This window comes from Castor canadensis, chromosome 19 (assembly GCF_047511655.1).
Source record: "Castor canadensis chromosome 19, mCasCan1.hap1v2, whole genome shotgun sequence".
Taxonomy (NCBI): Eukaryota; Metazoa; Chordata; class Mammalia; order Rodentia; family Castoridae; genus Castor; species Castor canadensis.
The window spans coordinates 28,797,735-28,811,256 of record NC_133404.1 but is presented as its reverse complement, the minus strand read 5'-3'; the positions used below and the strand labels follow the sequence as shown (position 1 = coordinate 28,811,256).

Below are 13,522 nucleotides of genomic sequence, written 5' to 3'. Positions count from 1 at the left end.
TAGGAAAAAAACTTTAGATGGGTAGTTTCTGAACTACGATGGGAATACAAACAGAATGGGGACACACCACCTAGTGACCAGAGCTGGTACTGCTCTCCACTATATCCAAACACCTATCAGTGAAGATGTGCACTTCAAAAAGACGTCCATTGCTCAAAGGTAAGTTACCTTTCAATTTTAATTCAATTCGCCTTTTAAGTAACTATTGGAGGCTACTTCTGGAGGAATAAACAGCGTGCCCATGAGATTTATGGAGATATTCCCAAAAGATATTTTATGGCTTCTAGACCTGATATGCTGGCTGTCTTCTGGCTATTAACACAAGTGTATGTCTAAAGAGACGTATTTAGATACTGGAATTTGAAAGGAAGAATGTTAAGAATTTTTAAATGTTTCAAAAGCGAGCCTGAGTAAAACTGATTTTAGATTAATAGCAATTTTTTCTCTTCAACTGATCTAAAAAGACTCAAAAGAAAGATTCATTTTCCAATGCCTCCAGTATTGATAAACCAGCCAATTAAGAATATCTGTTGAAATACAGCAGTGGCCCGAAAAAGACATCTTACTTCTTAATTAATAAGTAAGTCACGGTTATTCGAGGTATTTTAACTTGGAAAACATACAAAAAACATGTCTGTAATATTTCTTAAAGAAGTTTGCAATTTTATTAAAAAAAGGGTACTCCTGTAACTCTTTTTAGATTGCTAACAAAATTCAACCACGGCAACTAGAAACAAAACTTGCGCAGTTTACTTTATAAAGGACAACTACACAGATACTACACTGCAAAATTTATAGGTGATGGAAGCACAGGTGGATACCTTTATTTAGCTAACAGGATAAAAATCTGTCCCAGCCTCTGCACTCAGCTCGGCAGATGGCGCGCAGGTCTGAGATGTGGTGACACAGTGCCACAAAAGCAATACAAAACTGAGAAGGAGTTAAATGGACTTTCCACCAATTTCTCCTTCTGGCTTTAAGCTTAAATTTTTTTCACAGACATAAAATATATTTTAGGCAAATAAAAATTCCAGGTTGGGACAGTTCAGTGTTTTCTTTGTTTATTTTGCCTTCATCAAGGCAAGTGAAGTACAGATACCATACATTAAAACATAAACTCACACCTCACCGATTCCTACAGGCCAAAGGACATTTTTAATCACTGCTCTTCTCTGAAGCACATGACGACAGCTAAATGTACAAAGAGCCATCTGCAGGTCCCACGTAGCCGACTCCAATCAGCAAGACGTCTATCAGTGTCCATATTCCCAGGCCTCCGAAGCTGAAGAGCTTGCCCAGGCCTTCGCGCCACTGACCCAGGTAGAAGCGGTCTGCTCCAAAGCCTCCAAGGGTGATGCTGCAACACAACGGCAAAGTGGCCTGGCCTCGTAAGTGCTCCCAATTGGGGTTTCATCACCAAGGTGGCTGTGATGTTTGTGAAAGAGCCTCAAATTACCATAACCCCTAAGGAGCACAAACCACCACTCCACAAACTCACAATACCAAATGATCACAGACAAGACTGTGACAAGTAAGCATATAGCTTAGCATGTGCAAGACGCTGGGTTCATGCCGTGAAAAGTAAGCATGCAAGTTTTAGCTGCACTGAAATCTAATGTTTCTCCCTCTTAAAGAAAACTAATAAACCCCAGTACTTTTTAGTATCACAGGGACTCATCCGAGAAAGTGTGCAGACGTGGTCAGGAGTTGCAGTCTTGGGGCACCCAGTATGTTTGGCTGACTCAGGTCAAGATGTATAAATCACTTTTCTCTAAAAATTTAGTGACATGAATGAATGACTTTTAAGGTTCCTTTGAATTCTGAAATCTAACAATATAGAGACAATATTTATTATGGTCAACTCCAAAACACATGTAATAGTAAAAAGGAAATAGAACAGTACTCATGGGTCAGTTCCATTAGTTATCCACACGTGGCTGACCCTGTTCTTGCTGATGTTCGCCTATTCCTGCCACAGAGGCCACTACAATCAGCCTTCCATAACCAAAGAAGGTTCTGCATCTCAATCAACTACAGATTAAAAGTATTTTGAAGGGCTGGCATTGTGGCTCATGCAGTAGAGTGCCTGCCAAGCAAGCATGAAGCTCTGAGTTCAAACCCCAGTATTGCCAAAACACACAAAACGAAAAACCAAATACATGCATACATATGCACACACACACATATATGTACATATATACATCTGTGTATATATGTAATGAACATACACAAACTTTGTCATTATTCCCTAACAACACAGAGTTCCATAGCACTTATATTGTATTAGGTGTTATAAGTCATCTAGAGATGAGTTAAAGTATATGGGAGGATGTGTGCAGATTCTATGCAAATAATTCACCATTTCTATAAGGAGCTCAAGCATTTATGCATTTTGGTATCTGAGGGGGTCCCAGAACCAACACCCCAAGGATACTGAGGGACAGCTGTTCTTCGGAGCAAACTCCCAGACTTTATCTTATTTACAGTGAATATTTTGAAGGAAACTATATTGAGCTCTGAGAAGAAAGCTGCTACTAATTTTAAAAGTCAGACTGGAGGGGTGGCTCAAGTGGCAGAGCACCTGCCTCACAAGCACTAAGCCCTGAGTTCAAACACCAGTACCACCAAAAAAAAAAAAAAAAACAACAAATCTTAACAGTCAGCTGACACATGTATCACAGTGGTAACGCATATTAATGATTTAGAGAAGACTGGCTGAGAGGTGCATATGAATTCCCTACCATAGCAATTTTTCTGTTAAGCCTAAAATTAATCTAAATCAATAATATATATATATTCTTAAAGTTGGTTGCTAGTTTTAACTTGAACACTGCTAACAAATACTCTGGCCAGTTGTCCAGTCTTACTTTGTTGTCTTTATTCCCACCTCGGATTCCTTTCTAACTCTCCAGTTACCCCTCTGGCCAGGTGGGGTTCTCCTTCCTTTCACAACCCAAATCCTACCGCAGTAGCTCTCAAGAGGGGCAATTTTGCTCCTTTCAGCAACGTCTGGAGAATTCTAAAGAGCACACCTGGAAAGTTTGGTGTACACCAGTAGTATTTAGGGGCTAGTGATGCTGGGGTGCACTCCACTACACACAAGACAAAGACACATTTAGCCCAAAATGAGAACTCCTGCAGGCAGGATTTCAGGCAGGCCCAGGGTCCCAGGCTTTAACACTAAGACTTCAGATGTAGATAGTGTTACTTCTAATTAGTCATTTGAACAGAGTCCAGTCTGCCTTTTATTTGATGGGAAGACTTGATACAATCCTTTTAAAAACTGTTGAAAAGTTTAACACTACATTCACATTTTTATGTAAGGATTTTAGGTCTATAATTGCAGGATGGTAAAAACACAGGTAATTTTTAATGAAAACAAAGAAAAAAAACATTAAAAATTACCTGTAATTTTACTCCTTCCTTCCCGTCCCCATATATGCATTTTGTGTGTGTGTGTGTATTTTTTCTTTTTGGTGGTAATGGGATTTGAACTCAGGGCCTTGCACTTAGTAGGTAGGCACTCTACCACTTGAGTCATGCCCCCAGCCCTTTGTTTTGCTGTAATTATTTTTCAGGTAGGGTCTTTCATTTTTGCTTAAGCTGGCCTGGACTGCTATCCTGCTACCTATAGCCTCCCAAGTAGCTGGGATCACAGGTGTACACCACCATGCCTAGCTTATTGATTGAGACTGGGGTGGGGGTGTCTTGCTAACTTTTTGCTATTGATTGAGATGGGGTCTAACTTTTTTGCCTGGGCTGGCCTTCAACTGTGATCCTCCCAATCTCTGTCTCTGAAGTACCTGGACTTTAAGCATAAACCACCAACCTTGCCATATATATATTTATTTATAATAAGAAAGTTCTTAAAGTTTAAAATATACACTTTAAACCCACATATTTTAAATAAGCCTACAGCATTTTACCATACACATAAGTTCAGGATGGGGTTCTTACAGTATATAACTCTACTATGTCATCTCTACAATGTGCAGGAATCCTGAGAAGCCAACATGTCTGACGTTAAATGGTGTGACGGTCCTGTCTGGTCATCTAACTTTGTGCAACTGTTCCCTGGAGTCTACCTACCACATGAATTAAGATCTGAGTGAAGGATGAGCCTAGCCAAGCACGATGTCTGTAGTCTCCACTAACTCACAGAAACCACATGGCATTTGTACCAAAGCTTACCTTAGAGCCAGAGCAGTGGACCATTTATAGCCTCCAGTCCAATTGCAGTACAGCATTTTGGGAAAAGTGCGATTACCTTATCAAACAAACAAACAAAAAAGGAAAACACTTTACATTGAAACACAGGAACAAAATATTCCCACTGAGACTTACTTATAAACAATGGCCTTGTAATATAGAATCTAAAAACTGACCTCTCTTTACAGTAGTCAGTATTTACTACAGCAAACAATATGAAGAAAATCCTTACCAGTTACAAGCAGAGATTTAAATGTTTGAGTCAGTTAAGGTTACAGCTTGAAGAACATGAAGCGCCTTCCTAGATATCAACACTGCTGGCAAAGTTAGAAGTAAATAAGACAAAGTGGTGCTGAGACTCATAAATCACCCAATAGGAGAGCAAGCTCAAGCACTTGACTGACAAAGGTCACACACAGATGAACCATGATGATTGGCTCTTCAGGCGGGAAGAAATAGAAAGGTGAAGTGAATTCATGCCATCTACCAAAATGAAGTCCAGACAGATTATAGACCTACATGGGAATGGCCACACTTATAGCTTGTGAAAGAAAGTATCTTTCATAAGCTTGAGGCAAGAAAAGACATAAACAACTAAAAATACAAAGGAAAGAAAAGGGCTAACAGCTTAAATTAACTTCATTTTTAAAGCTCTGTTCATCATCAAAAAGATACTATAAACAAAGCGGAGGTGAAAATTCAAAAGCTGAGAAAAAGTTTTAGGGAAAACTAAGATTATTATCGACAAAATGAAAGAATTCCAGAAATCTTCAGTGAAAAGACAAAACTTAAAGATAAACAGTACTGGAGAAGATCTGGATTGACAACAATTAGGTACCACTGCTGGTGGGAAAGCAAAGAAAAGGATTCTGGAAAACGATGCTGGAGAGGAAAATGTGCTAAACACAACTGGGCACACGTGCCACAAGGAGCTGTGGCCAGGAATTTCAACAGCAGCTGTAACAGCTAAAAACAGCAAATAATTCAAATGCATAGAACGGATAAGCCATAATCCAACCTTACAACAGATTTTCCTACCTTAGTAAAATTAATAAATAAGGTAACTCTCATGGGTGAACCTTACAGCCATGATCATAACTGCAGAGTCCCCGAAGACCACAGCCTGACATCATTTTGTACAGATCTAAAATGTGCACTATTGAATAACACATCCCACTGTATTTTATTACATATACACAACAGAACTATAGAGGATTTTGAAAAAGTAGTGGACAATGCAGTTCTAAAGGTTAGTTCCAGTGAGAAGGTAAAACAAGTGGATGAAAGCAAGTCACTAAGGTGGTGATGGTGTTTAATTTGGGTGAAATTCAATTATTATGTTTTAGATCTGCAATTATTTTATCAAATATATTTAAAACAATAAGAGAATTGCACATTTTCGGGCTGCTTTTTTTTTCAGTTCATTGAGTTTATTAATGAGGACTGGCACATCTAAAAACTGTTGATATTAGTGGGGCATGGCTAATAATCCCAGCTATTCGGGAGGTGGAGGCAGGAAGATCGTGAATTTAAGGCCAGCACGGCAAAGGGAATACAAAATACACAAACATCAAAAGGGCTGGGGGCATCACTCAAGTGATAAAGTGCTTGCCTAGTATGTGCAAGGCCACAGGTTCAATCCCCAGCACCGCAAAAAAACAAACAAGCAAAAAGAAACCGTTAATGTTTATGACTAAATAATTTAAATTTAATTCTCAAATTTCTGGTTAAGATCCCATAAGTAAACTCAGAGAAAAACATTTTACTCACAAACTTCCTTGAACTCTGAATGACTTACCCAAGCAGTGAATGTGGTCCCGCACTGTACAGTTGGCTGTGTACCGCTGCCGAGGACAGGACACTGTCATGCAGCTGGTGGAATTGGAGCACTCATAATCTGTTTCAGGAAGCTGCCAGCAAAACCTGCAAGTCATGTTGATGATGAAGTTCTTCTGGGATCTGAACTCTTGATCCTGTGTACAGAAGGGTACAGTGCTCAGCAATAAAGTGCAGTAGTCTGACATTTCATAAATAAGACTTACACAGTCATGTGCCACAAAATTTCTAAAACATTTTCACTTAGAACCTAGCTATGAGTGCCAGAAAAAAAGGTACAAAACCAGTGTGTGTAAAACAAATATGTATACACTGGCTACCTGAAGAAAAAACCCAGATAAACTCACATTAAAACAGCAAGCTAAAAAAACCCCAGCAAACTACTGTAGAGTGATAAGACTATTTCATCACGCTTGCTTAGCTTTTTAATTACTTTATTTTTATAAAATAAAACAAAGGGAGTTTACATAACATCGTAGGCACAGACAGCTGGAAGGAACAGAAGAGGGCACTTGTGTGAAGGTCGTGAGTCACAAGTTAGATTCCACCTTGGTCTGTAAGTATGGCACACTGTTTCTTCCAATGTTACAAGACTTTCCCAGGATCTAGCACCTAGGTCCAGCCTGGACTTAGAAGAACCCCATGACATGTAGAATCTGGGTGGCTACGTAACATAGGGTTCCTCTCAAGTGGGCTACTTGTTGGTGGGTCCTGTCAAGTGTTCATGGAGATGAGAGCAGCAGCAATCACCCTGAAGTGCAGGCTGACAGGAGATGGTAGGGAAGACCTGGAACACAGTAAGGCAGTGTTCTGTACTTACAGAAGCATCAGCTGGGTCAGGGAATCTGGATTCTACTCCTTGAAGCTCAATGACTCTCAACAAAGGGACGCATCCGTTCCTCCCAGCTATGTGTCTATCTGGAATTTGTTCTGCAAAGCAGGAGTTCACCTCTTTTTCTTCCAGAGAGTTACCCAGGCATCTCAGCATTTACTGAATCAGCCCCTTTGCAAGCTCATCTATGATTAAAAAGACATCACCCTCCATACGCCAGCTCTCACTACTAGGAAACCAGAGCCCAGCTAAAGGATTACACCTGCTTTTTCTACAAGTCCTACAAAGGAGCATTCAATGGGCTTGTCAGTTACCATTATAAATGGAACCGCAGCAATCTGATATGAAAGGGAATGTAAGATTTTTATCTTTGAAATTCATTTAGAGGGCACTGAGGGTTAAGTCCAGGACCCACATGTGCTAAGCACAGTTCTATTCCTGAACTACGGCCCCAAATGCCAGATTTAAATTTTTGTTTTTCGGTTCTAGGGACTAAATCCCAGGGGACTGAAGACTCATGCATGATAGGCAAGTGCTCTACCACTTAGTTATGCCTGAGCCCTTGTGTTTTTATGCGTCTCTGCCCAGGCTGGCCTCAAACGCCAGCCTCCTCCTCCTCGGCCTCCTGAGTAGCTAGGATTACAGGCTAGCTACTAGCTAATAGATATAAATGTGTATCTATTTATATACTTTACAGGACACTTTTAGTAAACTATAAAAATTATTCCAGACTCTTCCCTCACTACAGACAAGTGTATGCTACACTTCTGACTCAAGGCTTACAAATGCATTCACTTAGAATAAACAACTGCAATACTCACCACACAGGTAACAGAAGGTTTCACTGCACAGTCAAAAGCCACAGGCTTCCCATAGACACATGAGTAATTTGTCGCACAGTCTATACAGTCTGCAGGAAGTCTGCTACACAAACCATTGCTTGGACACTTCATCATATAAGGTGGGATTTCAGTACTTTCTGTGAGAGGCAAGGAGAGAAAGCAGTTTATTCTCTTTACTACGGATCACGGTAACAGATGAAGGCAATTTTCTTAGATGAAGACACAATCATTAGCAATGAGACACGCACCGGAATGCCAAAAGCACAAAGTCAGCATCGAGAGTCAGAGACACCTATAATTAAGGAGGGGTTCTGCCCCCAGCCAGCTGTGTGTTTCTGTAGACAGCACATCTGTCAATGGTATTTCATCCCTGCTTCCCAAATGGCCACGAAAACTAAAGGTGATAATGTACAAACAATGCAGAGAATATACTGGGTACAAGTTAAAGGTTCACGAAACCTACCATTTATAAGACAAAAAACCCTAAAGTCTAGACACGGTAGTTTATGAAAAATCCCAGGAAAGGTTAAGTGACAAAACTGGAACCAGAACACAAATCTCTCCTTTCCAATCCAATGTTCTTTTTTGCTTGAATTCACTGATTTGGGAAACAAAGTCTCTGATACCCTCAGGGCTCCAATTCTAGAAAAACACTCTTGTCATTATTCCATATTGGTACTTCATAAGCCATAATTTGCTGCCATTCGTACTTTTATTTCACCAAAATTAAAAAAAAATTAATCCTATTTTCATAATTTGTTCAGTAAGTTGCAACTTTTTTTTTTCCAGCCAACCCAACCAGGTCTGCAATATATTTTTTCAGTTGACAGAATAAAACTTGCAAATATTCTTGAGGGCAGAGGCTTTCAAAACATGCAAGAGACAAGAATTTTTGTGCTTTCTCGAGAAACCAATACACATTTTAAATTCAAGTACACGGATGGTTTTTACTTCTCTGCCAGTTTCAAGTCACTGAGATAATGAATGCTAAAGGATGACACTACAGAGCCAATTTGCAAAACACACCCATTCTTCAATTTTTTAATTTTTTTCCTGGTACTGGGGCGTGAACTCAGGGCCTGCACCTTGAGCTGCTCCACGAGCCTTTTTTGTGACAGGTATTTTCCAGATAGGGTCTCACTATTTGCCAGAGCTGGCTTTGAACTCAGAGATCCTCCTGATCTCTGCCTCTAGAGTAGCTAGGGTGGCGTGAGTCATCACACCCAAGAACAATTCTTTGAAACTGGTCCTTCTTACTGTCATGGTTTTAAGTGGCCAACTCTACAAAGACCATTTCCTTTTCTATTGTTCCTATTGCTATGTGGCTGGCAGCTGGACACTTAGAACCACAATTATGAAAAGGCTTTAAGCAGCCAGGCTAACCTCACAGCAGCCTTTAAGAAAGCAAACAAGGGCCCAAGGAGAGTAACACCACCAGACTAGACTGCAGGTCAGTGCCTCTCTCATCCTTCCCATCCACGCACAGCACACAGTGCTGTCACTGGACAAGAGTCTCCAACATCAGGAACGCAGTTCTACAAGTAACAAACAACAACTTTTGAAGGGGAAAGCTGCACTGGTTAAAGGGTACTTGATGGGGGAGGTGGAAAAATAATAGCCATCTGGAGACAGAAAATGAGGAGCGTGAGACTGGATAAAGACGGAGGCAGGGATATTAAAAGGTATTCATTCAAATATCAAACTTACTGAGGGAAATGGCTGTGTCTTTGTCCTTAATTCACATAATCTAAAATGCAACGCGTCAAACAATTAAAGACGAAAATGACTTGGTATACTACAAGAAATATCATAAGAAACCCCAGCAACTACTCGATATAAACATGCACATTTAGCTAGAATCGAAAATGCCTAGCACCTGCTGCCCTGGGAACTGCTGTGGACGCACGGGCAGGGCCCGGGTCCTTTACTGACTGAACCAGCGGCTGTGAATGCGCCAAAGTTAAGGGTCCCACAATGAGAGAGGCATGTTGCCGGCTCGTGACACCTTGGGCTGTGCGATCGATACGCGCGGATCAACTACACCAAGCAATAATCGCTCGTGAAAGCCCGAAACGGCAGCTGGGTCGACCGGCACCGACTCAGGTTCACAGGCACCTGGGGAACAAAGCTTCGCCGGGCGAACCCCACAACGCCCCCGGACAGCTAGAGGGCTGGGAGGCAGGTGTCGCTGAGCGGGGACGCGGCCTCGGGTCAAGGCTGCAGCGACCCCGGCGCCCGCCTCGCACCCGCCTCCCCGCACTCAGCCTCCGCCCGCCGCCCTGGGCCCGACGGCGTCCCACAGCACCCGGACCTTCCTGTCACTCGGCTCTCCCAGGCGCGGTCCCCGACCTTTAACTCACCGCTGCCGGACAGAATGTAGAACTGTGAAAGGAAGAGCAGCACGCGACCCAAGTAGCAAAGTGCCCGCAGCTGCCGCGCCGCAGCCGCCATCTTGCCGGCGCGCGCACACTTCCGGGCCGGGGGTGGGAGGTGCCGCTGGGCATGCGCCGTAGTGGGGCGGGGCTCAGGGCAGGCGCTGAAAGGGGCGTGTCCGACCAAGCCCCAGAGCGCACGCGCACTGCAGCTGCGGACAGCAAGAGGCAGGGTTCCCTGGGTTTCCCGCCGCTCGTCCCACGTGCACTTCTTTTCCGCATCGCCCTCTGGGCAGGAAAACCCCGTGAAGTTGCTCAGCTCCCAAACACATCACACCACGCCCTTTGACGAAAAAATTCCCCGCTCCTTCCACTGCTGGAGCCTGGGAAAAGGTTCCCGGAGGACCAAAAACACGGGCTGGACGTTGGCTATCATTTTTATGTGGCTGGATGTGTATGTTTGGAGAGAAAAATGGCTGCTGTGTGCTAGGAACCGTGGAAAGGTTGATTGACGTAGGATACACCAAGGATATTGAGGCATGGGAAACAGCAGCCAGGCATTTATAAATAAATATTGTAGTAATAAGCAGCTCATTTAACCATAGGTAACTTTCAACCTTACATTCCCTCAACAAACTGCAACATTTACTAAAAAGAAAAAACGAAAAAGCAGCACTCTCACCCTCTCCCCTCTGCCCTTGCCCCCTTGCCCAAAAATGCTCTGAGAGTAGAATAAGGGTATCTTAAAGAAAAACGCTATCCTGGGAAAGAACTCTTGGGAAAATGACTCCTGTGGGCACAAAAGGTGTCTACGAAGAAAAATACTTATCGCAAGGGATAAGTAGGGAGCATCACACAGGACCCATTCTTTGTTTACAGGGATGTTCAATCATCTATGTTATAGTGACTCAAATTTAATGAGCAGGCCAACCTTGAAGTCTCTGGGCCCAAAACTGATAAAACAGTGTAACAGAAAAAAATGATTAAAAAAAAAAAGAAGCCAGCTATCAGCACAGAGGAGCACTCTTTCCTAAGGCAAATTTGAACCAAACCCCCAGCCCACCTTTTTTTTTTAACCATAAATACCCATTAGAGCACTGGTTGCACCTGTTACCAGATGTGCCCGCACCCAGTTCTGGCCTCATACTATCTTTCTTGCCTTGCCTTGCTTTACTAATAAACTTCCTTGGTCTCTTATGTTGATGTGTCCTAAAGTTCTTTTTTGTGACATTAAGAACTTAGTACTCAAGGGTCAGGTGGAAGCCTACTGACTTTTGGAGATCTCCTCCCTAGAATGTCACTGGTTCTGGTAACATGATGAAGTCACAACATTTCATTCTCTACTTATTTACAGGTGAGGGAGGTGGCCTGAACAGCACGTGAATGACCCATCAGGTGTGACAGGCAGTCCAGGCACCAACCCCCCCCCCCCACCACCACCCGGACTCAGGCTCTTGACCTGCTTTCGGCCTGACCACTGGCTTTTTAGGTATATGCAGTACTTAAAGGACAGGCCTCCAGAGACTGGGACAGGGGCAAGGTGTGGGATGTTCACCTGAAAGAAGGTCAGCACTGGGGGGAGGGGAACTGCTCTTGGCTACCTGCACCTGTTCTCATCACAGCATCCCTCATAGGAAGTACACTATGGAGGTGCTTCTCTTCCCATCTGCTTGCAGCAGGATCACTCCCACGTTGGGGTCTTCCAAACCCCACTCCCTCACTTCATCTGATGGATAAAAAAAAAAACAGTGGTGCCTGGCACAGGTAAGTTCTCAATAAATGTTAGTTTCAAAAATTATATCACAATCTGACATTTTACTACAAAGGTCTGATATATGGCACTTTTGTTCACCAACTGTTTCACTGTTCATGTCCCCCAGAAAGCTAACTAAATGATTAATATGTTGAAGAGACACTTTCTTCCATTTATTTTGGATTCTTGTAGCACTTAAGATAGTCAATAAATACTTGATTGGTAACTAAATTCTCTACTAGCAGAAAACAATTTAATTTGGTTCTAAGCTAGTAAGATACTACCTTTCAGTTAAAATCAGAAATCCATTTGGGTCTATAAATGTCATCCCAAAAAAGTATTTAGGTGTAGGTGATCAGCTTACTGTGGTACAAGTTCAGAGCCGAAAGACTGGAAACAGGAAACAGTGTGTGGGATGCATTTTATTTGGGAAGTCATTTTTTCTAAAGATTAATAAAGCTCAATTATGAATTAGAAGCATTAAAACTGCAACTCTTAACCTATAGTGCAAATAGGTTCCACCACACTGAACTTCTTCAAGGTGCAGAGCCTGTCAGTAATCCAATATGTAGTGCTAACAGCTTCGTTTATGGTTTCTGATTTCTTAAAACAAATTAAGAAATTATTCCAACTTTGGACATAAAATTTCAGTGTGAATTTTAGTAAAACAGCCATATAAACACCTGAGACATTATTAGAAAATAAGATTTCCTCCTGTATCCCAAAAAGATTGTGGACTTTTGAGTCCCTCTTTTATTTTTTCTTGCAGTGCTGGAAATTGAACCCAGGGCCTTACATATGCTAGGCAAGTGCACTACCACTGAGGTACTGAGGGCCATCTTTTAAAAATCAAAAATCATAATCCTCATTTTCTATGTTTCCTTCTTTCAGTGAATATCATTTCACTACTGAGGTTTTCCAAAGCATTGATATTGCTTGAAAATTTCCAAGCTTCTCCTTTTATCATTCCCAGAACACATTAATGAATTAAACTTTGTTTCTTTCTCAACTGAGCCCATGAGTGGATCCATTAGTGGGCCCAAAGTTCTCCAAAGAAGTACTAAAATATTAAATGGTTAAGAAACATTTTCAAAGTCAAAACAAGGTTACACAGAAGTGAGTACAAGGAAAGGACTTCCAAAGTGTTCCTCAGCATTCAGTGTGTGTGACTTCTTAAGATTCTTCAACTTGTCAATGGCAGAAGCTACTGGAACCTCTCCGTGAATTTTGTTATCTCTTGTTCGAACATTTACAGCATTATTTATCTTTTCCTTTTCTCCAACCACTGTAGAAAACAAAGGGAAATAAACATTTTAAATCAATGACTTGCCAGCCACTATGGTAGCAGCCTGATGACCCATGCCTGACTTTCCCTCAGTAATCATCACCCACTATTAATGGTCTAATGGCCATTAGGTTCTTCCTCTGGTGGTTAAGTGTCTTGAGGGAAGGGATGACTTGAATCCAATTTCCTGTTGTCCACCTGAGAGAACAGTATTATGGTCTTGGAGCACAAATGGGAGCGGGACTCTTACAGATACCCCAACTCCTTCGGTCCTACTTGATGAGTCAGAGGATGTGTCATATGGCTGCTCTGTGCCAGGCAGCCAGAACTCCCTGGAGTGTAGGGAGAAAGCTTGTTCTCTCTCGTGACTCATATTGTGAGATGAGGCAGAAA

The 13,522-nt window shown here is 42.0% G+C and overlaps 2 protein-coding genes across 3 annotated transcripts in view; both read right to left on the bottom strand.

Moving 5' to 3' along the window:
* Positions 1–1,044: 1,044 nt before the first annotated feature.
* On the bottom strand, positions 1,045–10,203 carry Tm2d3 (TM2 domain containing 3). Of its 2 annotated transcripts, none has more exons than XM_020178524.2 (5): positions 10,080–10,203; positions 7,699–7,856; positions 6,008–6,182; positions 4,192–4,267; positions 1,045–1,425 (listed from the first exon to the last, which is right to left on the bottom strand). In XM_020178524.2, the coding sequence occupies exons 1-5, from the start codon at positions 10,168–10,170 to the stop codon at positions 1,254–1,256; spliced, it is 672 nt and encodes a 223-aa protein (XP_020034113.1). In that variant the 5' UTR covers positions 10,171–10,203; the 3' UTR covers positions 1,045–1,253. The 2 variants fall into 2 exon arrangements, with proteins under 2 accessions (XP_020034113.1, XP_020034114.1); XM_020178525.2 differs by having other exon boundaries at positions 1,045–1,357.
* A 2,025-nt stretch (positions 10,204–12,228) lies between these two features.
* The window catches only part of Tars3 (threonyl-tRNA synthetase 3), a 46,404-nt gene continuing 45,110 nt past the window's right edge, over positions 12,229–13,522 (bottom strand). The window contains exon 19 of the mRNA XM_074062130.1: positions 12,229–13,129. Within this exon, the coding sequence (XP_073918231.1) occupies positions 12,951–13,129 (179 nt within the window). The 3' untranslated portion in view covers positions 12,229–12,950. The remainder of the gene's footprint in view (positions 13,130–13,522) is intronic.